This window comes from Neolamprologus multifasciatus, chromosome 8 (assembly GCF_963576455.1).
Source record: "Neolamprologus multifasciatus chromosome 8, fNeoMul1.2, whole genome shotgun sequence".
Classification (NCBI taxonomy): Eukaryota; Metazoa; Chordata; class Actinopteri; order Cichliformes; family Cichlidae; genus Neolamprologus; species Neolamprologus multifasciatus.
In genome coordinates, this window is record NC_140446.1 from 14,158,664 (window position 1) to 14,186,481 (window position 27,818).

Here is a 27,818-nt window from a genome sequence, read left to right on the forward strand (position 1 = left end):
TTAAACAATTAATACATACAATGGTTCAGTTCTTATGTTGATTTTTTGGGTCATATAATGGCTTTTCTCAAGAAAAAAAAGCTCCCACAGGCCTGTTCCCTTGATTGTGACTGGATCATAAACAACAAATGAACTCCATTGAACTCCATCTGATGTTATTTCTAGTTTACACATCATTTGAACAATCTGTAAAAGTACCGTAGTTTGAGAAGATGAAGCTGTGATAAGATACTGCAGATGTTTGTGGAGCAGTTTTGGTTTTTAGTGGTATAAGAGAGGTCATATGAAGGTTAATTTTACATTTTGTAAAGTGTAATTTTTAGTTGTTTTTTTAAAGACTTAAAAAAACATTGATACCCATCTCAAAATAAGAAAAAAACATCTAAAATCAGAAACCATCTAGACACAGAATAAAGAAAAATATATATACAAGTACCTAAAACTCACCAGTGGGCACCAGTAAGAGATCTTCACTATAGAAAAGAAATAATTCAGGTCTCTAACCTTCCTTAAAATGTCACATTTACACTTTTTTTTTTACATCAACAAACATTATATGTTAATTAGTGAGGTTTAGATAGTGTTGATGGGCTGAGTTTCTTTCACTGCTGCACAAATTCAGAGTTGCTAGTTAATTCTGTTAAAATCCCACATGTTCCTTCTGCATTGTCATGCACAGCTGTCATTTCCATCTCATACATAACATGAAGAGGATGTTTTGGCCCTTTTTGTTTTCTGGTGACATGTCTAATAAATCTTTAGCTCTCTGTCTAGGTCAAGCACTCCATCACTGTGCCAAAGCAGGTGGGCCATATTCTTGGCAATGCATGCCCCTCTTCAGTCCACTGAGAAATCTGTCCTCTGTTGCCTGCGTCCTTGTCCACTTGTGTCACTTTGTGCCGGCGCTGATGCAATCTGACTGACAACAGCAGCCTGTCTGCCAGGTGCTATCTTATAATCCTGCTTTACAGGTGTCCCTTATATATAGAAAAAGACAAGCATTAGGGAAAAGAAATGATACGATCCATGATCCGCTATCGTGGAAACCAGAATAGGTCAATGTTCATCATTTTTATTTCAGCAGATTGCCAAACACCAAATGACCAAATTGTAACTTGTACATAAAGTGTCTGACTGTTTAACCCAAACCCTGGCTGATGCACAACAGCCAAGAAGTGCATCATTACAGGCTTTAGCTTAGATATCAACAAGGCTCCTATATGACAGGATTATAATAAGAGACACACGTTACACATTTTTGGTAATGATAGGGATGTTTTAAAACAAGTCTTCATTATTTTGTATATTCTTTGAATGTCTTTGATAATTGCGGTGCCATTAAGTACATAATGTGTTTGTTTTTTTTAAATCTTTTCCTCCATTTGCATCAGCAGTAATTGCCAGCAATTAATGTCTATTGGCTTTTGTCTTTTGGCATTTGCACTAGTTGTGGGTATGTTCACATCCTTTATTCATCAAACCCCAGAAAGAAATGAGAATGCTGGCAGACTGAAGAGCCGGGATCAAACAAAACAAAGCATATTTGACTTTTTAGCCATTAGAGTCACTTTTGTGAATTCTTTATGTTCTTGGTACTGTTACAGAGAGTTTGACGTTAGAGAAAAATACCGTTTAAGCTAACATTATGCACTTTACCATCAAAATATAGTCACACGATAAAGTCATATCCGTAATCACGTGAGGAAAAGAACCACACCTCATCACATTTCATAGATCACAGCTAAGCTGGCTAAAGCTGAGGCGCCTCAGTCACCAGATACTAACATAGAATCCCAAAATATTACAGACAATATGTTACAAGCTAACAGCAGCATACAGTAATAGAGTGTGCACTCGTGTGTCATTTTTACAAAGGCGATGGGATAAAGCCACAAAGCACCATGACAATCAAATATACAAAACTAGTCTATACCAAGTACTGAATGTGTAGAAGAAAAATGTGTTACTTTCTTCTGGCAGATGTGTCTTTTTTGTCCTTTGAGGATATCTTGACAAATTGGAATGAGTTTCAGTGTTTGATGAATCAAATGTCACACCAGTAAATGTTACTTGTCAATTTTGTCCGCTTTTAGTTTAACGCTTTTCCATTTCTGCTTTTCGCGACCTAAATCAAGGTTATTGACGGGCAAATCATAGCACAGTTGTGCAAAGAATGATGCATTTTATGCTTAAAACACTCTTCAGCATGTTGGCAGTCTATTCAGTCAAATATGCAGCGGCTGCACACATTCCAAAGAAATGCATTTATTCACATCAGATCACAGAGTTTATTTCCACCCCTTAAAAAAAAGAATGCTCCTAAGCATGAATCAGATTCTTGAAGTCATCAAATTGCCCCCATGAGGCAAGGAAGGCAAATGAGCTGATATCTCAGCAACAGATTCAGCAAGTCTGTTTTCCACACAGCAGCCAACATGTCATCCTTAGATATAATCCACTGTTGCCTGATTTCACTGTTCTTACCGTGCTGTTTGGTCACTTCTAATTAAAGAAAAATGTAGCTGCTGCAGTTGGGCAGATGCCTAAATTAAAAAGGGTCCGATCAGTTCTCCAGATAAAAATGTTGAGCGATAGTCCTCAGAGTCTACAAAAGTGTTGATGTGAGAACAAAGGCCAGCGCGAGGAGCATCACTGAGGGGTGTGAGCAGGTGATTTCAGCTGGCGAACTTCTAGGAATGGCGTTTGAGTCGTTGGACTCATCCAGTTGATGGTTCTAAGAGAAAAGATTAAGATGTAAGAATCGAAGTGGAAAGTTCACGAAAGATTTGTTGATACCGATGCATCAAAGTTCAGATGTATATATATATATATATGTCATTCACCCCAGGTTACATTTAGCTATGTAGAGCTTTGTGGCTGTGTTAATAATATATCAATATACTCGTACTTTGGTGACCTTCCATCAGTCTTGTCAAATCATCAACTCTCCACCATCATGCTTGGCAGTTGGTATGAGCTGTTCACTCTGGTCTGATCTGTCCATAAGGAAATTGCTCCAGACATCTTTGGGTTTGTTCAAGTGCAGCTTAGCAAACCTAAGCACTGCTGCCTCATGTCGTTTTTGTTTTTTGGGGGGGTTTTAGGAGAGAAAAAGCTTTCCCTCTAAACAAACCATACTTGTTCAATCTTTTTTGAATTGCACTGTTGTAAACTTTAACATTTAACATCCTAACTGAGGTCTACACAGTCTTGAGCGCTTGAGTGTTTTTTTCTTTCACAACTCTTCTGAGCTGCAAACTCTCATCGTTTGACCTTGGGGTGAAATTTGCCGAGAGACTATAAGACACACCTGAATGCCCATGGCCATAGACTCCTGTGAACGCTTTCTTTTTCAATGCTGCATAATTATGTAGAACTAAAGAATTATTGTATTTCATATATCCCACAAGTACGCTATTATTTGACTTCACAGAATAAAACAGTTCTTACCACACACAGAGCAGAGTCCACTGTTTGATTTGACACCAGCTTTTGAGCCTGTGAGGAAAACAAGAAAAAATAGAAACATTAGCTTTCATTTATTTATTTATTTTAATGGGTTTGTAAGTATTTCAGATTACACCCAGACTTGGAGAGGTGCAAAGATGAAAATAGCAGACTGCTTTATTTTGCAATGCCCATATATTAGAGGTCTTAACTCTTGGAATAATCTTCCCCCTTGTGCAAGATGTATAGGATTCAAGTGCGTGTTTGTGGAAAAAGTGTGTCCCTTCTTTGTTCAAGCTCAAGGTTATGACAGTCTAATGTATTAGAAGTTTTCTCAGATGGCTCAAAACCTTTTCAGCCAAACATAAAAATACCCGCATGCATTTGCACAAACACAGCTACACACACAAACAAAAGGCAAACTCACAGATACAGATGGAGAACATAAATGATAAAGTGACTCTATAGCAGTTTGGAAACACAATAAACACCCCATGTGTTGGTTCTTAAGTAGAAAAAAATTCTATGAACCAGGATTGCGGAGAAGAATGATTAATTGCTCTATCGGAGGTCTTTTCTCCTAGAGGATGTTTTACTGGTGATAAATCATATTATCGCTATTAAAAGCCAATATGATAGATTGTCTCGCTTAAAGTATGTGATATCATCTCATTTAAAAATATAGCCCCATGGTATTTATCAGAGGAGAATAGCACATATCTGAGTGTGTGTTGGTGGGGCCAAAAATTTCAGAAGGAGCTAGAGCTGCTATAAGCACAATCAAGCAAAACATGCCATTTATGATGTTAAATGTCAGAATCAGCACACTAAATCGATTTTCTACTATTGCATTTGATATTTGAAATATCCATTTGCATGTCATTATCTGCCACTGCTATGAAAATTCCCTGCAGCAGTTTTTTTTTAAAGTGTCACTTAGCAGACATTATTGCAAATAAGATGGTTTAGAATTGTGTACTACATACAGTTCGATACCTGTTGAATTAAAATAAGTTTGAGCTATTTGAAATACTCTAAAATACAATATTAACACAAGGGGTCAGTTTAGTGTTCTTTTCAAGCTGATTGGATCGGTTTTGGTATATTTCCTTTTATTCTTATTTTTAGTTTTATCTTTAATTATACCACTACAAAATTAGAAAAATATAAAAATGGTGTCCAAAAAGTGCCATAGTAGTTTGCGTAATTAAAAACACTGTAGTGAGATGCTTTTAATTGTAGTTATAGAGCCAGTAACATAGGCCTAGAGACTAGTCAGTGATCTCCTGACAAACAACACTTGCTGTGTATTCTCTGACCAGTTGGTGAGTGGTTGCTGGTGTTGCAAGGTGATTATGGTTGAAAAGAGGTATAAGGTGTTGCACCAAACACATCTAGCCATTGCTTTTGTAGAGCAAGATACCAACTTATCTACAAACACTCATCAACCACTCAAGAAGCAGAAGTGAAACTGTGATGCAAACCGTAAATGGAGATCATTCCGCTTCAAAGTAAACAGTGAGCCTTTAACTTTGAAGGTGAATCTTCTCCATTTCCGGTTTACTGTTTGGCAAGTAGTTGGCAAGTGTTTACAGACGAATTAGTGTCTCACATGTAAATGGAATCGATCAACTATATAGCGCTAAATCACAAGAACAGTTGCCTCAAGGCAGTTTATGTTGTAAGATAAAGACCCTACAATCTTACAAAGAAAACAGAGAAAACACAGACTTTCATATGACCCTATGAGCAAGCGCTTTGGCGAGAGTGGGAAGGAAAAACTTCCATTTAACAGCAGAACCAGGCTCATGACCGATTGGGGTTAGGTGAGGGTAGGAACAAATATTCACTTGGACTGATTAGGGTGTGGCAGTCAGTGGTTGCTGTAACCTTCAAAAACACAAGAATGTGTTAATTACAACTCCACTCCACACAAATCTCTAACAAACAAATAACAACAACAAAAAAATAAGTGATGACATTTTATATCTACAGTAAAAAGTCAAGTCTGGGCTGACATTGATGTAAACTCAATTGACTGGGGTTGGTAATCAACCAGGAGGTGATTCCACTATCACTGAACTACGAGCTGCTACAGTTGTAACAAAGTTAACTGCGTAGCTTTAATCTCATTCTATTTCACCATTTAACATTAGGGGGGGAAACACATTTGGTTCATCCATGCGATGATACTTTGACCCTGCTCTGCAAACACACACAGTCACATACACACTACCCCTGTGGGCCATTTCTGATGTTACAGTGGCAACCAATTAGCTTTGACATGACAGCTTAGGAAACTCTGACTCCACACTGACATCTCATCTTTCTGCCCAGGAGGGGGGATTCTGTGCATGCCATCATAAAACCATCCCTGATCCATCAAGGTGACAGAGCCAGACGCCTGACACTCAGGCAGCAGCTCTGAATAGATCTCTATCTGATGTTTAGGTCTCAATTTGGATTCAGCCGCATTCTTTTACAAGTTTGGAGAGCTTTGTGAATCCTCCAAAGGCGGAAAAGAAGCCTGGGCAGTTATCAGAATATTTTCTGGAAGACCTTTAAATTATATTCATTTTCCCTGAATGGAGACTTATTACGCTCTTTTTCAGCCCTGTATTTTTATTTTTATTTATTTGGGTATTCTAGAGTAGCATGGCTGATTATGTGAGCTCTAATGCTTCTAATTCATGAGAATGTACATATCTAGAAATTCACGCGCTTATGTGAGCTCAGTGTAAATGTTGATATGTAAAAAAAAAAAATGTACGATTTTGTTTGTGCAATTTGAAGCCTAATTTTTGGGGTCATGGCGATTACATTCACCCCATTTTGAAACCTATGTGTTTCATTTGCGCATATCATATTGCTGGCCACTGTCTGTTCAGCTGGGATGTGTACTCCTCTATATGTGCTGCAGGCAGTGCTGTGATTATTGTAAACAATGAAGTAGAAGCCACTCTGCTAGACCATTACCTTGCAGCACAGTGCCCTTTTGCTTAAGCGAGTAGCTCCTTAGAAGGCAATTAAAAATTTCCTAGTTAATGAGATCAGTGGAGGTGTACACTGATTGACATCATCCCTGTGAGTTTAATAGAATTGAATTTGTTCACTCTGTAATTGAAGATTTGTGACACTGGTAGCCTATATTGGCTTTTGGTACAGTTTAAAAACTACAGAGTCAAATAAAACTGCAAGAGGAGAAAAACCTCTTTTGTTTCCTGGGCACTGATCCTGCTTAATTTGCACTTGCTACCCCAGCGTTTTACAGATTGGCTTTTCTTGGGTTTTTTATATATATCTGTAGCAAATATTTCTTACATTTAATTTTTGAATGTTTGGTGTAGTTTTCGTACTTATGTGGTCATTATCTGGCCTCCTTGAATACAAGCCAAGGTACTCCCTTTGGGACCATCAATCACTTTGAACTGAACTAAAATGAGTATCTTTACAATAGTGTCTGTTTATTAGGGTTTAAGCTTCATATTTCTCTATAATTGTATTCCCAACCCCTTTAGTTTCAAATATAGCAGCTGTGTTGATGGGGAGACAAAAGATACAGGCCATACTCAAACGAAAACTTCACCTGCAGGGTCCCGCAGATGTGATATAACGCGTTGCCATCAAGATCCAGTTTGGTCATGTCCGTCAGTGCATCCAGAGCATTATTGGTTTGTGCTTTACCCTTCCGAGTGATGCTAAGGTCTACTGTGGGCTGAATCGGGGGCTGGGGTTGCCAGACCCCAACGTCTGTACCATTCCCAAAAGCCTGGATGGCGTTACCTACAAGAAAAGAGTAAAAAAGTATTGATCTTTTCTGCAAGGTTTAGTCTTAGCTGTCTGTATTTGCTTCAGAAATAAGTGCAAGTACCATGACACCAAATGTTTTAATAATGTCCAACTAAAAGCTGCTACTAATTGATACTTTCAGTAATTGAGGAGGAAAAGAAATGACGTACCCTTTCTTAAGAGCCTCTTTAAAAGCAGTGGCTGCGTGTAATATCTGTGATTTGCAAAAGAGTCCAAAATTGGCTCCACAAAGGAAACACCAAAACCTTAAAGATAATTTCTATAATCTAATTTTGGCAAGATTAAGTTGACATTCATTGTAAGGTTTATTGTAAGGTTTGCAAAAGTGGCAACTGCGGTGATCACAAAGCCACCAATGGATGATTTAGAGTAACATCTCAGTCCCTTACATGGGGTTATAAAACTTCCCAGTAAGCTACAGTGAAAACCAGATGTGACAGATGGCCGTCCCTCCCTGAGCCTGGTTCTCTCTGGACTCTTGTCGGTTGTTTGTCATTAAGGTAGCAAAGCATACTCAAGCTTCGTTCAGTGAGTGTATTGATGTAGCAAATTACTGCTGCTCCTCAGGCTCACTTCAACAGTTATTTCTGTAGTAGAGTGATACTGTCCAAAGTAATGTTAAATGCTAACTTACGTATATAATATCTGCATAATATAACATATGCAGACAAACCGCAATATATGCATATTGAGTTTTATGACCAGTATTGTTGAATCACTGGAGTTAAATTCTGGCATCTCAGATCTGATACAATTTATAGCGATATTTTTAAGTCTAACACACCTGGTGAGTCTGACCCCAAGCAGAAAAGAAAAATGCAAAGATGGGAGACAAGTTATTTCTGCAGGATGGGTGAATATGGGCACTTACGTAGACATCGGTTGTTGGTGAACAGCTCAACAACTTTATCACAGTCTGGCTTGCTGTTCCCACTGCCACTGCAGTCACACCACGGCGACAGGCTAATTCCAAAGGAGCGCACATAATTGGGTGTCATCACTGTACCTGCAGCATAAAACACAGGTAGACCACTGTTAGTGAATATGACTGTCGTCCCATTATTCCAGTGGAAACCGTCTACCAGACGTTTATTGGGTAGGCTCGAGGCTCTGCATGCTTAAATAGAAATATTCAGGTCAGTCTGTGTGGGTAAGCAGATTCTCCACTGCAGGCAAACTTTAACCTGTTTATAAGTTTTACAGAACTTGCACTGAATTAAAAGATGCTACATTAGAGTGAAACTCTGTCTCGACATTGACACTTGACATTGACAACTTGCTGCATCACGATTATGACACTCATTGCCTGGTAAAGTATCCTCATTATGTGGCCAATGGCTTTTTCTTTTCTTTTCAAGAGCATCCACATTATTCAAACAAGTGCTAATGTCACTGCAGGTGACACATAGCAGCTCTGAAGAGACTTGTGACAAGTGTTTTCGGGGCTGCTGACACTTAACACCCATTGTGAGTCCACAGTTACGACTAAACTGGGGCACATTCTACTTTATGGACGAAATAGCCAAATGAAACTATTCTTGGCTATTTTTTTTCCCATCTTAATGAAACTGAATAAAATGCTGATTTGTTTAGGGATCATTGGGGTTGAGTAGGCTCATAGTTATTAGCTCCGCAAGTACATGCAGATTTTTGTGTGTGAAGGCAGAAATGAGCGGTTAAACTCGGGGGGGGCCCATTAGAGGGTGTAAACTGTGTGAAGCATGATATGAATGGTGCAGATTAAAATGTCTGCCTGTTGAGTTTGCAATTGGTCACTGTTGCCCTGCGTTCAAATCTCATTACAAAAACTCAGTGGGACATCATTTTTCCTTTCTACATAATTAAACCTGCTGATGGAAAAAAAATCCTGAATTAAGTTCTTTTCTGCACAGTGTTTTGGCTTATGAAGTGCGATGCCTTGTACACGCTACAAATTTGAAATTTATTGACCGTGAACTTGGGTGTCTTGCGTCTTTAACCTCGTATCTTAAGCTCTGCTTTGAAAATGCATGCCAAACTTGCAGTTTGCAGGTCAGCATGCTAGCTGCAGAGAGGCAAAGAAGCGGGGCTTATATAAAATGTAAATTATAATGCCATGGAATATATTCACATCACTTTTTTTCCTACTTTTAATGGGTTTCTGTTGGCTTGTACTTTAAGAAAAAGCAAATGTGTTTAAAACTGCATTTTACTTCTAATTGAGCTGATAAAAATCTCCAAATTACCGAAAACTGTGACCAAAAATGCCCCCACACCAAAGTAAATACAGAATTTGTAAAAAAGAAAATACAAAAATAGAATGACTTTGGTTTAATTTCTTAATGCTAGTTTGTCCTAATAGTGGCAGCAGTTTTGCTAAAATTTTAAAAGTAATCCAGCTTTACAACTTGATTAACTTACCAATAAGACCTGAGTAAGAAAGCAGACAGTCAGCATAGTTCTCTCTAAGACAGCCGGATATGGAGTGAACCTCTGGCTGACAGTTGCTGATGAAGTCTGCCAGTCTTGACCTATGAACAAGAGTTAAAAGAGGTAGAAGAAGTCGCTGCCTTGGGGTTTTGACATATTTTTGAGTAACTGATCAGTAATTTCAAGTCATTTCTTCAAGGTTGTCACTTTTAAAAGCATTATATCACTTCCTGCTATGTTTGATCATTCCCTGGATTTCCCGTTCAGACCACAAGCACATGTTGTTTGATAAGTGCGAACATCAGCTTTTGTGTCAAAACGGCTTGACTGTCATTGTTGATGATAGTTACTCGTGACAGGGTAGGTCTTTGGCACCCAAGACTAAAAAGTGGTCTTCAGTGCAAAGAGTCCAGAGTTTTCATGCTTAAAGGTTTAGCATCAGGTCAGGAGTCAGGAGCACGGCAGTCTTTTTTGTTGGTTTCTATAAATTTCCACCCCAGGGTCTGACTGTCAATTTTAATGTCCTGAGGTGTCTGAAGTAGAGCGCTTGATGCAAACTACTCTGAGAGCATAGTGGCCACTTCAGACATCGGCCTAACAAGTGAAGATCCCTGAATGCCTTGGGGGTTGCATCAGGAAGGGCAAAAGTCTGCCAAATCAAATACACGGAGCAACCCGCAGCGCCGACCTCAGCCGAAAGGTGACAAATGGGAACACTTGCAACACATGACATCTACAATGAGGGAATACATGGATGACAACGGACAAGAGGGGAAACTAGATTATTGTTACTATTATTATTATTATTATTATTATTATTATTATTATTATTATTATTATTATTATTATGTTATTATAAGTGTAGGATTATTTCCTTCTTAGCCACTTTATCTTCACGGCTCTTTATCTACTCACTTCCTAATTACTTTACTTTTACTGTAGATTTAAGACATATTACTGCAAAACTCCACGAGTGAATAAAAACTTACCTAATTTATGCAATGTTTATAACTGACAGTACACGACAACCTAGTCTAATTTGCATATATTTTTAGCAGTTCGATTACAGACTTAAAGTGGCTGCAATTTATGATAAATTACATTTTGAATGTTTAGTTTTCAATTTGTACTTTGCTCAAGATGGACAGAATGGGGGAAAAAATCTTAGCGGTTAATTTATGGTCATATTTACTGCCACAGAAAAAGATCATGTAAAATGAATAAACTGGAAAAAAGTCTACCAAGTATCTCGAGGTGCCTTACCTGCATATGTAGTTGGTCTTACATGTGTTTTGAAGAGATAAACAGTTGGTTTTGTCCTTATCCTCATAGGAGCACACCGGTACAATGGTTTGACGTCTGCGTTCTGCACATGCTGTCTGATCCCCCATTGGACAGGCGCAAAACAGCATCCCGTAGCTGTATTTCGTGGGAACCTTGGTTTTGGAAAGGAAACGGCATTTGACATTTAACGCTTGCTTTCTCAAACATCTGTGTTCAATATAAATTTCTGCATTGTTTTGATGGCATGGCATGCATCCAGCACAGCCAAAATATTACCCACTCTTTGAACCCTCGCAAGCCGATGTGTAAACTGAATATCATAAAGCTGGGCAGAAAGTATGGTGTGGATATGCAGCTATACTGCAGCTATGTGAAAGCATAGCTATGCAGCTATATGAAAGACTGAGATAGAAATTAGACTGAAAGACACTTTAAATTTCATATGTTTTGTACTTAGCATCACAAATAACCAAAAAGAAGATTATGTGGCAACGTTTTTCTCTTCATATAGATTTTGTGTGAATGCAGTGAATAAACAATGTTGCACTGCTGTTCTTCTTATTTACAGCAATACAACATTTCTATAATAGTCATTAAACATGTTTAAAATACTGACATAGGCTAGTTTACTTCCTGTTTAGAGATGCTGCTCTGCTTGGCTCTTGCTTCGTTGCTGCTGTTTAAGCATTCATCCTCAGTAAATTGTTGTGTTTGACGTATATGAACTACAGTATCAAGAGCTATAATCTGGCAACATAACAGCAGCCAGTAGTCAGAAAGTAATAAGCAGGATTTTAAAACTGTTTATCTTCAAAATAAACCTCCGGTGTAAAATATGGTCTGAAAAAAAAATCTACAGAGGAGCCTCGAAATTTGTGTCTGCAAAAGCAGAGATTTTCGAAATAGAAAATGTGTAGGAAAATGCGAGGATAATTACCTTGTCAAAGAACTGTCTTAGAGCCTTGTGGCATTTGCGCTTGTTGCAAACCTCAGAAGTGGACACTCTGCTAGTGCAGGGGTTGATGTAAGCCGAGCGATACTTCTTACACGTGTCATTCAAGTTACAGGCCTTGGCAGCATTCAGACAGTTGTTCTCCTTTGTGGAGGCAGGCTCGACTAAGAGAGAGGAGAGAGTCACGCGGTTATTTAATATTTTCTAATGTGAGACTTACTGATTTTTGTGCGCTGTTGTTTAAGCCAAGCCAATCAAAATTAACATGGTAGATAAGTTACATGAGTGAATAGTAAGAAATCCATAAAATAAGCGTAGAAATATTTTCAAATCAGACGAAGAAAACAGGATCATCAGTGCAACTTTTATTCTTTCCCAACATTATTTTCACTTTGTCATAAAGCCCCCTTTCTTTTCTTTTCTGTTTTTATTAGTTTGCAAGTAAAACTACAGTGTTATATAATTGAGAACAATAAAAACTATTTATTATCGATTATGCTGCCATTATCGATCTATATGATGGGAACTGAGAATTTATCCCCATCAATCTCCAGAACAAAGCATCCGATTTTGAATGCATTTGGATCATTTACCGTTAAATTGTTTGAAACTGCAGAATATATGAGAACAACTGTTCAGATAGAGAAGTCTTTTCTAGCAATTTAGCACAAAACATTCGAGCAATTTTTTTGCTTCATTTAATGCATGAGGTGCTTTATGCATTTATCATATAGCTCCATCAGAACATCTCAGGTCTCTCTGATCAGGCCTTCCATTTACAGTGGGGCAAAAAAGTATTTAGTCAGCCACCGATTGTGCAAGTTCCCCCACTTAAAATGATGACAGAGGTCAGTAATTTGCACCAGAGGTACACTTCAACTGTGAGAGACAGAATGTGAAAAAAAAAAATCCATGAATTCACATGGTAGGATTTGTAAAGAATTTATTCGTAAATCAGGGTGGAAAATAAGTATTTGGTCAATAACAAAAATACAACTCAATACTTTGTAACATAACCTTTGTTGGCAATAACAGAGGTCAAACGTTTACTATAGGTCTTTACCAGGTTTGCACACACAGTAGCTGGTATTTTGGCCCATTCCTCCATGCAGATCTTCTCAAGAGCAGTGATTTTTTGGGGCTGTCGCCGAGCAACACTGACTTTCAACTCCCGCCACAGATTTTCTATGGGGTTGAGGTCTGGAGACTGGCTAGGCCACTCCAGGACTTTCAAATGCTTCTTACGGAGCCACTCCTTTGTTGCCCGGGCGGTGTGTTTTGGATCATTGTCATGTTGGAAGACCCAGCCTCGTTTCATCTTCAAAGTTCTCACTGATGGAAGGAGGTTTTGGCTCAAAATCTCACGATACTTGGCCCCATTCATTCTGTCCTTAACACGGATCAGTCGTCCTGTCCCCTTGGCAGAAAAACAGCCCCATAGCATGATGTTTCCACCCCCATGCTTCACAGTAGGTATGGTGTTCTTGGGATGCAACTCAGTATTCTTCTTCCTCCAAACACGACGAGTTGAGTTTATACCAAAAAGTTCTACTTTGGTTTCATCTGACCACATGACATTCTCCCAATCCTCTGCTGTATCATCCATGTGCTCTCTGGCAAACTTTAGACGGGCCTGGACATGCACTGGCTTCAGCAGCGGAACACGTCTGGCACTGCGGGATTTGATTCCCTGCCGTTGTAGTGTGTTACTGATGGTGACCTTTGTTACTTTGGTCCCAGCTCTCTGCAGGTCATTCACCAGGTCCCCCTGTGTGGTTCTGGGATCTTTGCTCACCGTTCTCATGATCATTTTGACCCCACGGGATGAGATCTTGCGTGGAGCCCCAGATCGAGGGAGATTATCAGTGGTCTTGTATGTCTTCCATTTTCTGATGATTGCTCCCACAGTTGATTTTTTCACACCAAGCTGCTTGCCTATTGTAGATTCACTCTTCCCAGTCTGGTGCAGGTCTACAATTCTTTTCCTGGTGTCCTTCGAAAGCTCTTTGGTCTTGGCCATGGCGGAGTTTGGAGTCTGACTGGTTGAGGCTGTGGACAGGTGTCTTTTATACAGATGATGAGGTCAAACAGGTGCCATTCATACAGGTAACGAGTGGGGGACAGAAAAGCTTCTTACAGAAGACGTTACAGGTCTGTGAGAGCCAGGGATTTTCCTTGTTTGAGGTGACCAAATACTTATTTTCCACCCTGATTTACGAATAAATTCTTTACAAATCCTACCATGTGAATTCATGGATTTTATTTTCACATTCTGTCTCTCACAGTTGAAGTGTACCTCTGGTGCAAATTACTGACCTCTGTCATCATTTTAAGTGGGGGAACTTGCACAATCGGTGGCTGACTAAATACTTTTTTGCCCCACTGTATACTTTTAGCAGCAGAAATCAATAGTTGGAGCATCTTGACAGTTTATCATTCCCAACTGGATAAAAGCTAAAAACCCATCTTTGAGAGTATTAAAAAAAAGCAGATGTTAGGTGATTTTTGTGATTGTAACCGTTTCTCGTGTTCTCATACATAGCATATGTAACCAAGGCTGATTTTGCCTCAAAAATACAGGCGCATCCTCAGGCACGGTTCACATTCCTTGGCTTAAGTTATGGAAATCAGGTCATCTCCGTTTCCATCCCTGTGTGCCTCGCCTTCCGTCACAGAAAGAAAGCATTCTGCGGCCAAAATAATGCCTCTCACTTCTCATTTGTTGTCATTAAAGTCCTTCCTGCTCCACTGCTTTCTGCACAGTAACACAGACTGTATCCTCTGCCTCGACATGGAAGAATGAATTCTGTAATTTTGCCTTTTGAGGTGGAATTGAAGCTCACTGCACTCCTTCATGCACCACAGAATGAGCTATGATTAAATCTGAATACATTCTTGAACTTTGGGTTAATCACATATTACAAAACCCATTACTTACATCTGACAAGTGACTAGAGATGTGGGCTGTGATCCTTCAGTGGCTGTTTGTAGCTTTTGGGTCGTGGGTGTTACGGTTTTACCTCCATTACTGTTAATCTGCAGGAAAATGCTGACCTAAGTTGGATTTAAAAACTGTTTTGAAAAAGTTAACACATTTGACGACCTGGGTTCAAATGTGGTTATTTGCGTGTGAAAATTAACTGGCCGGGTTGTGTGTTTGTAAGAAGGTCATACTCTGAAGCCATATTGACATAATACCCCACAGCAGGTAAAAATGAACAACAAAAAAAGCGTTTTAGCAGTTAGGAAGCTCATTTTGAATTTATACTTTAGAGTCATTTGCGATCACAAAGAGTAATGATGTTGATATAGCAAAGTTCAACAATTACCTCATCCACATCCTCCCTCAGAGAACATTATGTCCTAAAACAGTATCACATAAAACAGTAATATGATTCTATTTCTTAGCAAATTTAGTGTTGACATTAAGGCACTTTTACATTGCCACTAGGTTATACAGCATCAGTGGGACTGGGAAATTCCATTTGAATGCTCTATTGTGTACCAGTATGTATTTGCTTGTTTAGTTGACTCTCAAGTTGTATATTCTTTCTGTGCTTCTTTGTAAAATAAACACTGAATTATCAGTCTCACACAGCCTTCTTCTATTTCTCCCCCCGAGCAAGACCACCACTGCAGTAAATGACAAACAGAGGGATCTGACCCCATGACCTCTAATGGGATGATGCAAGACATTTGAAAGACTGTCGGCCAGGTAGGCCTACATATGAAACTCAGACAAGAGGATAATTATACTATCCTTGGGGGAGTAATGATCAGAAAGCACCTGCACCTCTCCAACAAACCTATATGTGTAATGTTGTGAGAAAGTATTTTCCCTTCCCTTCTTAGTTATTTGCATATTTTTCACACTTATATGCTTTCAATCATCAAACTAATTTTAGCATTAGACAAAGATAACCTGAGTAAATACAAAATTCAGATCTTAAATGATGATTCATTTATTAAGAAAAAAACTTAGCCAAATCTACCCGGCCCTCTGAGAAAATATCATTCCCTTATAAACCTAATAGAAAGAACTGCATGTTGTCAGGGTTCCTGGGTCGGTGACCCAGTGCTTTCCGTTTTGTTCATGTTCAGTTTATTTTGCCACTGCCTGTTTCATTTCCTGTTTGTTCCTGTGTCACCTCGTCTCGTGCCATTAGCCAGATTATGTTCAGCTGTGTACTCACCGGTCTCTCATTATCATCCTCATCAGTCTGTGTATTTAAGTCTTCTGTTTCTACTCGTTCTTTGTCGTGTCATTGATGTTCGTGTGATGTTGTCCTCCCCGTGTTCTCTCCGTTCAGTCAGCCATTCAGTGTTCCAGCCAGTCAGTGTCTGTTCACCCTCTGTTCCTCCACTCCTTATAATAAACCTTCACCAGTCTTCACCTACCTGTGAGTCCTGCGTTTGGGTTCCTTCTTCCTCGCCTCCACACAACGCCTGACACATGTAACCGTTTGCGACAACTGTCAATAAGTCCTTCACATTGCTGTGGGGGAATTTTGGCTCACTCTTTTTTGGAGAATTGAGCCACATTGGAGGGGTTTCCAGCGTAAACGTGCTGTCTGAGGTCATGCCAAATCATCCCAATTGGATTAAAGTCTGGACTGTGCCTAGGTCAGGGGTGTCCAACTCCAGGTCTCAGGGACCGGTGTCCTGCAGGTTTTAGATGTGTCCTTGATCCACCAAAGCTGATTTAAATAGCTAAATTACCTCGTCAACATGTCTTGAGGTTCTCCAGAGGCCTGGTAATGAACTACTCATTTGATTCAGGCGTGTTGGTGGTATCAGGGTGATATCTAAAATCTTTTGTCTGTCTAATCCGCAGAAAGGAAGGAGCAAATGCTTTTTCACTGAAGTCAGCATCCAGACATATTTCTGTACATAGGTTTGTCCTGGTCTTCTACAGTGTTGTCTACTGTGTATACAGAGTACACTGCATATACAGTACCGAAGACAAAATACAGTAAACATATGAAAACTGAAAAAACTAGGACCCCTGAAATAACACTGAAGCCTTTAATTTCAGTACAAAGTGCCTCAAGGCAATTTACATTGTAAGGTAAGCACCCATAATAATGCAGAGAAAACCCCAATAATCATCTGATAGTTGGGATCAGCCAAGTTGTTTATTATTTATTTACTTTTTCTTGTTGACAGTGATGTTGTTTATAAGTGTTACATGGCTAATGAGACACTTGAGTGTTTATTTTTTTTCTCAATAAATGCTAACACTGCTATTTTTCGCTAAATGTCTCTGCAGTACTACTGCGCTGAACAGTGACCCTAAAACCAAGGTAGAAGAAAAGGGAGAATCCTGCATGTAGGGTTTGGGGCATCCAGGTTTCCTGGCAGGAAAATCCTCAAAGCTTTGTGCACCTCTGCCGTCCCCTTTCTTTAGCACATCTTTATGGATTCAGACAAATTTCTCATTTCTATGCAGACTGCACATGGAATGAAGCACACAAAATTTTCTGGATTGATGCTACCATTAAACACATTCCTTTCAGAAACAGTAGAGCTGTCCCTTCGCTATAACCTTCCATTTCACTGAAGCGGTCCTGGATAACAATGTTCGGCAAAGAAATTGCTCGATCTGCTCCTTTTTTTCACCTCTGAATGTAATCCAAGAACATTAATATGAACATCGTGGAGTTGCACTTTTGTCTGCGTATGACATAAAAATCCTCTCTTGTCCAAGGGACACAGATTAGAGTAATACTGAGAATTCATGTGACCCTTAAGCTAACCATCAACAGCCAGCTGTGTGCCTGAGGCTCTCAAGTCAATAAGTCTTAAAAAGGTGTGGATTACTGTGAAACTCACTGAACAGGTTTAGTTGAAAATACTATGACATTCCCCATAGAGTGCAGCAGGATTTCTAATCTTATCACGTCATGTTTTAACATAATACTTTTTTAGCCATCTGCCAAGTGCATAACTGAATTGATGAAAGATTGCTGTTTAATTGAAAAATTAATTTTAACTACCATAATGGTTCCTTGGCTATTGTTATAGCTGTCTGTCTGTTATAACTGATTTTCTGAGAGGTTTGGTTAATCATAGATTCTCTTATAGATCTTTTAATACTTTTCAGGACTCTTTATTTATTTATTTGACTCTCGTTTAATGAGATATCTTATTTTATGAGTAAAATAAGGCCAGTAGTGTTAAATGTCTTCAGGCTGTATAACAGTCTGGCACAATGCCTGATTCGACTCTCTCCTCGCTTTACTCAAAATTCACAAAGTCACCTAAACTTAAAAACAAGAACTTTGCCATCTAGATAATGATTCAAATTAATAGCGTATCAGTGATTCACTTCATTTATTATAACCCGTCTATTCAGTTTCGTCTTTGTAATTTAAGAAAGTCCTGAATTGGTCAGAGCCTCTCCGTCATGGCATCTGGCCTTCTGTCAGGTTTCCTGCCAGCATCACTAAATCCACACCAGTGTCTTAATACTTGACCAGACCCAAGACCAATTTATTAAATGCACCAATGCAATTAGCAAAATCCCCTTTAGTTTTTACCGCAGCCATTATTCCTTTCCTCCATTTAATCCTCTAGTAGCTCATTTATCGTGCATTGATTTAAAGAGTAAGCTTAAGTAGCTGCAGAAATGTTATGCTGAGAATGAAATTCCCTACAGAGTCCCCGATGATTATGATTGCCTGCGGACATTACTCACATGATCAAATTTTCCTGTAATAATAATGCATGTGCGCAGTGACAAACATGTTACTATGGAAGCTGAACTACCCTTTTGAATTTCAGGTTGTTGGGGGCATTTTCTGTTACCAGACAGCTTCTACTTAAAGTAGAGTATTTTTGATTGGACTTGGTGCGCTATCAGTGCAGGATATTGCAGAAAGAAAGGCTGAGCTCTGATTGCTGCGAGTCAGATATGATACCCAGGTGCACCTCTGCTTTGTGCTTTTGTTCTATTTTGTTGTTGTGGTAATTTTCTTTCTGTTTTTGCTCTCACTTTACAGGGTTTTTGTTTTGTGTATTACTCAAAGAGATGTACAAAAAGGCCTGGCCAGAGTAACAACTATTTTTATTTTTTTTGATGGTTAGGTTTATCTGTAAAATTACAGTGAACTGTGTGGACAAGTGTTACAGAACAACATTGTTTTTAAAGCCTTTTTTGTGCATACGTTGTACTTTCCTTGTATATACTGTCATGGAAAAAAAGTAGTCTTTCAGTCCTAAGTTTTTACTTATCAAAACATTATCATTGTTAGAAATCCAGTCTATACCAGACAAGTTTAGACTGGTACCATTTTATCAGTACTAAGTCTTAAACTTAAATGTAATTATTCATTTTAGAAAGATTTAGTCAAAATGGAGCAGTGGGTGAAAAAGTAAGTGCAGTAAGTGCAGCATTAAATCTTATTACGTAGAAATTAAGCAGTTAGGTAGTAACGAGGTGCAGCTAATTAAATGCACTTGATTAACTGATCATCAGCAAGAAGGAACGCCTCTATAAAAGCACATGTTTGAGCAGTTTGCAGGAGTCTGGAGCATTTAGGTGTGTGCTAACCCAATGCCATGGAGGAAATCAGCAATGATCTTAGAGAAGCAATTGTTGCTGCCCTTCAGTCTGGGAAGGGTTTTAAGGAAATTTCCAAATAATTTGAAGTCCAAGATTCTACAGTGAGAAAAACAGAAAGGCAGTTCTCAGGAAATTCACCCCAAGGTCAGATCATTCAATGCTCAGGAAATCTTCCAAAACACACAAACAACCAAGGGCTACATCTCAGAAAAACAAATGGTTAGCAAGTTAAAGGTTAATCTTCTTCACTGTATAATTTTTAAAAAGCAAAGCTTAAGCTTAGGTTTGGAAAACTTTATCTGGAACAACAACAATGCTTCTGGAACAATGTCCTTTGAATGGATGAGACCAAAGATATTTGGCCATAAAACACAGGAGCACGTTTGGCAAAAGACAAAGACAATATCAGCACAAATGCCTGAAAATGTTAAGCACAGTGTTGGAGGGGTGATGATTTGGGCTTTTCTTGAGGCCACAGGACCTGCACTCCTGGATTTGACCTGAATATTTTTGTTAAATAGAAATCAGTACATCAATAGAAAGTGTAATATGTCATGCTCTTTTGTTCATCTAACATTATATTTACTTAATTTTAAAACATGCTAAGAACCACATGAGTTTTCTAATCATATGCTTAGATCTGAAATTGATTATTTCTTTTTATTGTGTAATTCACCTGTTTACCATGAAGAAAGAAGTCTACAGTGACAGCTGTGATCACAATGATTAGGTCAGACACAGAATAACAAGCAGTGGTTGGGATGGGTTGCACAAGGGCTTGCAGCAAAAATGTGCAAATTAAAACAACATAAATAGCACCACTACTGCAAATTTTCCAATTACATGCATCAAAAGGTATCGCACAGAGATCAACTGATCCGTGCAAATTTCTCATATCTGAAAAGATAATGTAACGTAAAACAATTACTAGATTAAAGGAATAGAAGTTAATAAAATTTTAGTTCGACTTTTTGCCCGTTAAAACTACCGTAATCACTGCAGTTCTTCAGAGTTTAACTGCATGTATGACACAATCAAAACGTTAGAATACCTAGAGTGTTTTTTTTTCTGTAAAGGAGTAATGCACACATTCGTGACAACATGTATGCGTACATATTCCTGTGTGTGGGCGTAGGATGTGGTAAACTCACATAAAATAACAGCATGCTTGTCAGAAAACACTGTCATGTGTCACCTGCAACCTACAGTACTTTATTTTCTCATCTCAAAGCTATCATTAGCAATTGCCTGCATCACTTATGGTTGCATATCCACTCTGCCTGCTGCGCACAACTTATCACGGTAAGCCATAAGGTACACTCATCATGTTGAGGAATTTCTGCTTTTCAGGCCATTTTACTTCTTCCGGTAACATTCATATGTGTCAGAGTGGCAAGACATGCTGGAATTGGGTTAGTAAGTTTGTAAATGACAGCCTGCGAACTTGCATTTTTGTGTATTTTGTAGTTTCCATACCTATTGATACTATCAATCATGCCAAGAATGTCATTGACCAAATAGTTTTGCTTTGCATGAATTAGGGAAGCTAGCAATAATTCAGTTACAGAGCTTCATGGCAAAGCAATTAGGCTGTTTTTCAGTTTTACGAAGCATGTCCAGCAAACACAACTATTTAGCTGTCTTTCACAGTAAACTAACAAATGCATGTATTTAATAATACGAAAGCAATGCAGTATATCTCCAGTTCAGTGACATACCGTGCTGGAGGTGGTTATTCAACATCTTCATTGGATTTTAGTCTACAGATATTGGTGGATTTGTGTAGTCTTCATATTTAGATGCAGTAGCATATAACTAAAACCTCTTATATTTTAAATTGTGTGCTTACTATACAATAAAGTTTTGTTGGTTTCACTTCATGGCACCGAATATCTGATATTTGCTGTGTAATTACTCAACATATAAGTGAATTTCAGACCTCATAATTGAATTCAGTTGGAATAAACTGAGCTTTTTGCGGTTTCAGAGGGGGCAGAAAAAAACAAAGGGGAGAGGAAGTGCCATCCAGTGATTTGCTGATACGGCTAAAAGCAGGTTTGTGCAGAAAGAGTCAGCAAATTTAAAGTGTTTCTTCTGCTGATAGCCACACTGATGTTCAGCTGGAGAAGTTTGCTCACATATGGATAGTTCACAGGAAGACTGAGGCCAGCAGCAAAGGACAAATACTACTGAGGATTAATCTGTTGCTTCAGGCATCTAGACCCACTGAATTATTCTTGAGATTCTTGCAATGGAAAATCATCATGGCAAGCTTCATCTCTTTTTCAGTGGCTATATCCTCAGCGGGACTACTGATGAGATCTGCGGACGGACTGGGAGGAGGGGGGAAAGATACTGGGATCAGCTCTAGGGCCAGTAACTAGTAGTGAGATTTTCTTAAAGAAAATAGCTGCTTCTGTGTTAAATTTGAGGATCTGGCTTGAGGAGGTTTTGGAAACTTCTGCAAGATATCAATTAAGGATGGGGTGAAGAACATTTGTTCAGATTTGTACTGGTTATAAAGTAGCTTCATATGAACATGAGCGGCTGGAATTTAATGATAGGAATTGAGTACAAAAAGCATGCGTAAGACTGCACTGACACAATCCAATCTCCAATTTCAAAGAAGCAATACATGCAAACATGAATTTTAAGAGGAAGCATTTTATTAAAAATGAAAATGTATTTGCTTAATTTATTGCTCAATATTATGTACACTATGTGCTATTGAAAAGAGCCTCTTGGAATGGATTCGGCGCTCATACCACCGCTGCCAGCCTCGAATGCCCTGAAGTACCCTCGTAGATTTTAATAGACATAAATGCAGTGTGTTAAGGGCAGTGCTGTAGCCCCACGGTTCCCTTTGTCTGCACACCAGTATCTGTAAAAAGCACTCTCACTGATTGATCGCCATCATTGATTTATAAATGACGCAGCATTTCATTTCAGTAGCTCCTCGCGGCTATATTCTACCAGTTAGTGGCCTCGATGTCACGCCTTTCGGTTTGAATCGATAATGTTATTAGCATGACATAAGAAAATCTTTTCGCTGGTGCCATAATGACGTAACAAAGGCAGTACTCAAAAATCAAAAGAGGTAGAGTAATTGTCTTGACTTTGCGTTATGAATGCCCTCTGTGTTATTCGTTCATTTGATATTCTACACGCCCGTCTCAACAAACACTGGATTAATTGCAATGACGTCTTCAGAAACAGTTCTCCAGGCTTCCTGAAGGACATCCCAAAGCTTTTCTGCCTTTTGGTCTGTTCTGTTTCAACATGATCTCACACTGCTTCAATAACGGTGGCAACAGGTCTCTGGGGAGGCCAATCCATGACAGACAGTGCTCCTTTGTGTACTACATTGGCAATGTGTTTGGGATCATTGTCATGCTGAAAAGTGAAGCTGTTGCCACTTTTGCATGCCAGATCAAAACTGGATGGTTCTTTTACAATTTTGATAACGACACGCTGAGATGTAACCCCAAACCATGACAGAGCCTCCACCATGTTTTACAATTGGCTGTAGACACTCACCGTTGTATCTCCCTGTATGTATTGATAACAATAAGACCTGTTGTTACTGACTTTGAGTCAAGTTCTTGTGTAATTTGGCAAATCTGTTTTTCTTCCTTCTTAGGCCTTGTTAGGGTAAACATCAAATAGTTTACCATAAAAAGTGTTTGCAAAGTCATCAAAAATATATATATATATCACTACTTCTAACTAGTCTGGGAACAATGCTTTAAGGACTGACTGATCCACTGGCATTTTTTATGATTTCACTGCTGACTATAGGAAAAGGATGGCAGAGGCTTCTGGGAGAACTCGCTGTGCTTTAGAGAGCATAAAAAACTCATTGGACATCATTTTATCATTCAATAGATCAGTGATCATAAAGAAATTGGACAGAAATTTTAAAGAGCTCTGCTGGGGCGAAGAAGAGGAATACTCTGACCGAGTAACTCAAGCCAAGAAGATCAACCAATATCAGTCATGCTGAGCTCTTCTTGTTGACTGAGGGAAAGGAGACATCATAACAAACAAGTGCTAAAGCTGGCTAGGGTGAACGTCAGTCCTTTAAACAAAATAACAAATAAAATTACTTTTTTTGTTTGTATGTTTGTGCCCAATCACTTTAAACCCCCAAACTCTGGGATTTATTCAATTTTATTTATTTTTTTATTAGTAAAAGCTAAATTTCTTTCAGTCTTCTTCTTATACTGTTGTTAAAAAATCCATGATGAGACATGGCATTTACTGGAGACGCCTGTACTTTACTTCTAGTTAAATGTCCTGAAGCACAGAGCAGAAAAAAGTGTTACTGTTCAAATATTTATTATCTGGGTGATATAGCAGTCAGAATGGGGAGTATTATGCCTTAACAGTAGACTCCAGGGGGTACAGTACCTATCATTGGATCTTGGCTCGCATGTGCTTCATTTTACCCTTTTGATTGCCCAAGGCCTGGCTTAGTTGCAGGCAGGAATGAGGTCACTTATGGCAAATGGAGTCCTGATATCTAGACTACTGAATGATTTATTTATTTATTTGTAAAAGCTATAGCTGCTTACGTTATAATGGCTCCTCAGAGCCATCGCTGCTTCCTGCTTTGTCTTGCTCACACTGTCTAGGTAATCTATTACTTAAAATAATATTTTAATATTGACGAGTAAGTTTTGAATTTCTTTTTTTTTAATCAAGTATATCTTGATAAAGATTTTTCCAATGTATTCAAAAGGATTCCTTGGAATTTTTGGGAGGTTGTGGAACTTGCACATGGTTTTGCAGGACTATTTCAAGTTGATTTTGTTTTATTTCTTGGCCTTTTAATAAATCCGACTTGGTTTGACTGGTTATTGTGGACGCTTTGTCACTTTTGCGATTCTTCACAGCCTCTCATTGCCATACCTGCAGGTATCTCTTTAGTATCTTGCCATAATTCCAGCGCAGGTGAGAAATGTTAATTAATGTTTCATTTTTCTCACTGTTGAAATACAGTTGTGCCCTCGTCTCTGAAGCAGCACCACTGTTATATACCAAGTGGATTCAATCATAGGAAGAGCGAGAGACACGGAGAGAGAAAGAATCAAATGACCACTTTTTTCTTTTTTTGCAATGAAATGGTAGCTGGCCAATGCAATAGACACCCTCCTCCTGCCAGAAGCCCAATATTGAGGCATGCCAAAGAGTTCTGCACTTGACACACACACACACACACACACACACACACACACACGTGTTCTATCAGTGCCATTGAATGCACACAGATGGTTAATTGTCTCACTGTGCATGTGTTTATGGGATCTCTGCAGATCTAATTTTGGGCCTGCCTAGGTGTACACTCCCTGGTCCACCTGCACTCTTTTGACATTTGAGGACACATATGGCATTTACCTTTACAACATGCAAATGGTTCCTGTTTTTTCTTTCTCTTTTCAAACCAGGCATTCAGCGCTCGCGGTCTCCAGCAGCTCAGACAAAACCTCCTCTACGCTAAAAGGATGATTAATTCAAAACTAGCAGATAAACGCTACTCCCCGCGTTATACTGTGACAGTGGAATAACATGCAGACCCCTCATCATTGCTTTGAGGGTGAAATACACTAAATTACTCTGCTTTGTGTATGGTGGGTCACAGTGGCAGATAAAAGCTTTTGTGATGGATAATGGGCGTTGAAAGCTGCAGCCTGAAACCAGACAGCAATAGCAAAAAGTGGTTGTCAAATAGTGACAGATTTGTGGCAGTGATGTGGTGACTTAAGCTGGGTTTAAAGAACAACTGAGAAATAATGGCCGTGACTTAACACTGCACAGCGTCCAAAGTGAAACCTCAGGAATGCAAAAACAGGTTCTTACCAGCTATGATGGGAGCCAGGCGGAAGATATCCGAGAGGCGGCTATTCACTGGTTCATATGGAGAGTATTCCAGCAAATCGTTACCTGCATGGCAAAAAGCAAACGTGTGTGTTTTTGTGTGTAAATGCTGTCTTCTCTAACAGCATAATAGCAGATGCATAAACCCTCACGCAGATATGAATTTGTCATTTAATGACGATTTGATGTTAGGTTTGGATTTATTATGATCAAATGGGATTAATCCCAGTTTGATGCAGTGTGAGAACAAGGTTTATCTTGGCGTGTGTCTCACCGTGATATTACAGATACAAAAAATGTTCCCTTCTTGAAGTCACAAACAGATATGTAGACTGATAAACTTTGATGATGATAAGTTCAGACATAACCTCAAGTCAAGTAGCTCACCCAGGTGCAGGTCTGAGGTACAGATTTGTCTCTACTCTGCAGTTTCTTGACATTTATGATAAGCTTATAAAAACTGAAATATTATTGCAGTATATAACCTTGCAAATTTGTTCCACCTTTACCAACGCATGAGTGGTAACTGTCCAGCAGTATGTAATATCATAGAATAACAGGAGGCGTTCAGCTTACTTTGTAGTCACTATACTTTAAATACTTTATATTTCTGTGCCTTTACATAAGTATAAATCTACATAAGTACATTTATAAGTTCAGGACTAACTTGTAGTGATGCGTTTACTTGAGTAATCTTTATTAATGCGCAGTCCTCTACTATAAATGCACATGAATTACCCTGTAAACTCTGATATATGCTCCAAAATATCCGCAAGCAGTTCTTCTCCTTTTTCATGCCTCTTCGGCATCGACAGTTGTAAAGGGGGCTCTGCTTCATGGCATCTATAGCGCTGCGGCACTCGCCCTGCGCCTCGGCACCGTGGACCGCGCTGAAGTTGCTCTCCCTCCCCGCCACACATTGCCTCATTGTCCGGTACTTGGTGCTGCAGGAGTACTCCTTTAGACATTGTTCACTGGCCTTTACGCAGTCCAGTCGGACGGCTCGGGATGCTGAGCCGCTGTCACCCTTCAGGGTGAACACAGTATCTGGGAGTAAGAAACAGGAGTGAGTGAGAATGATTTGTGGAGTCCGTGTAAACTACTTTACTGACACTGCATTACGCACAGTTTAGACATCTGTCAGCACACACTGCTTAATTGCAGAGCACTTTTGTTGTTGTGGTGCTGTTTCCTACACAACGCACATAGGCTACACATTACTGCTGACACGCAAATAAGCAGCGAGCACCAGAAAAGCTATGAACCCCGGAGGCTCACAACCGTGTCCCAGCAAGCAGAACAAATCAGTTCAATGAACTTCTCCTTTGCCGCTTGGCGAAGGACGCTCCTTGTTCACCACCACCCTTCTGTTGCTTGAATTTATTCATATGAACTGCAAAGGAGCACGCGCCGTTTCAAAACGCATGTTTATGTATAAATTATAGGAATTCAACAGATGAATGTGGCACTTACCCAGAAAGGACAATATAATGACCAAAGTTGTTAAAATCATTGCGCTTTAGAAAATGTTCTTTTTTAACGAGGTGTTTCCGAGATTAAAAGAAAATGACACGAGAACTTGTCAAACTGATCCACTTGTCCTCTGGTTGCACATTGTGCGAGAGAAAAAGACGAAGCATCCTGTAGATCCAACAATGAGAATCCCAGCTCTCCACCGGAGTCCGGCGGCTAAAACCAAACCGTGCGAACCTGCCGGACTTTAGGACGACACAAAAAGCGAGTGAGACGCAAAGAAGCGCGCTGATGGGCCATCTCCACTTCACCCTGCTCGCGTCAACTCCTGTTTGTCTGCGGGGGTGCTTAGTCCGACGCAGTCCTGCAGGTTGGAGGAGGAAAACTTTGCAAACAGAACCTCTGGAAATCACATCACAAAACCCTAAAAGTCCAACTTGAAAAATGGATTATTTTATCTTGAGCAGTCCATCACTGCCTGGAATAGAATGAAAGTGTTTGTTTTTTAATTTATTTATTATTTTACATCCAGTTAAACGAAAAAAAGGGGAAAATACTCCGTTTAGATGAAAGGACTTTAAAGCGTAAAACCTAAAATAACGCGGTTTGATCTGGACTGTCCTCCACTCTAATGGAAAAAAACGCAGAAGCTGGAGATGCAGCGAGCGAGGGCGTGACGTCATGCAGCTGTGCGCCCAATAACCTTAATAAAGCCATTAAGAGCCTCCATTTACATCAAGCTGTTAAGGCAGTCGCAACAAATGGTTTGCCAGCGGCGAGCAGGTTACACGTGTAAAAGACGTGTAAGAGCGATTCCAGCTGAATGGAGCTCACTTATTAACCTCGAGGAAGATCAACATTTATAATAGCTTATTATATATTTATGTAACCCGCAGGCCCGCGTGACACCAAAACCGAATAGGTTTGACATAAATCTCTAAAATTGAAATAAAAACGGCTAATTGTGACGATTTTTAAGCGTCTGGATCTCAATGAAGGAAG

The 27,818-nt window shown here is 39.3% G+C and overlaps 1 protein-coding gene across 1 annotated transcript; it reads right to left on the reverse strand.

Annotated features, from left to right (window-relative positions):
• Positions 1–27,554, reverse strand: gfra1b (gdnf family receptor alpha 1b). The gene is made up of 10 exons (XM_085169317.1): positions 26,817–27,554; positions 26,082–26,390; positions 25,326–25,409; positions 11,888–12,066; positions 10,930–11,102; positions 9,658–9,767; positions 8,129–8,263; positions 7,034–7,230; positions 3,451–3,498; positions 1–2,734 (listed from the first exon to the last, which is right to left on the reverse strand). Exons 1-10 carry the CDS (start codon positions 26,854–26,856, stop codon positions 2,606–2,608), a joined length of 1,404 nt encoding a protein of 467 aa, XP_085025443.1. The 5' UTR covers positions 26,857–27,554; the 3' UTR covers positions 1–2,605.
• Positions 27,555–27,818: the final 264 nt, after the last annotated feature.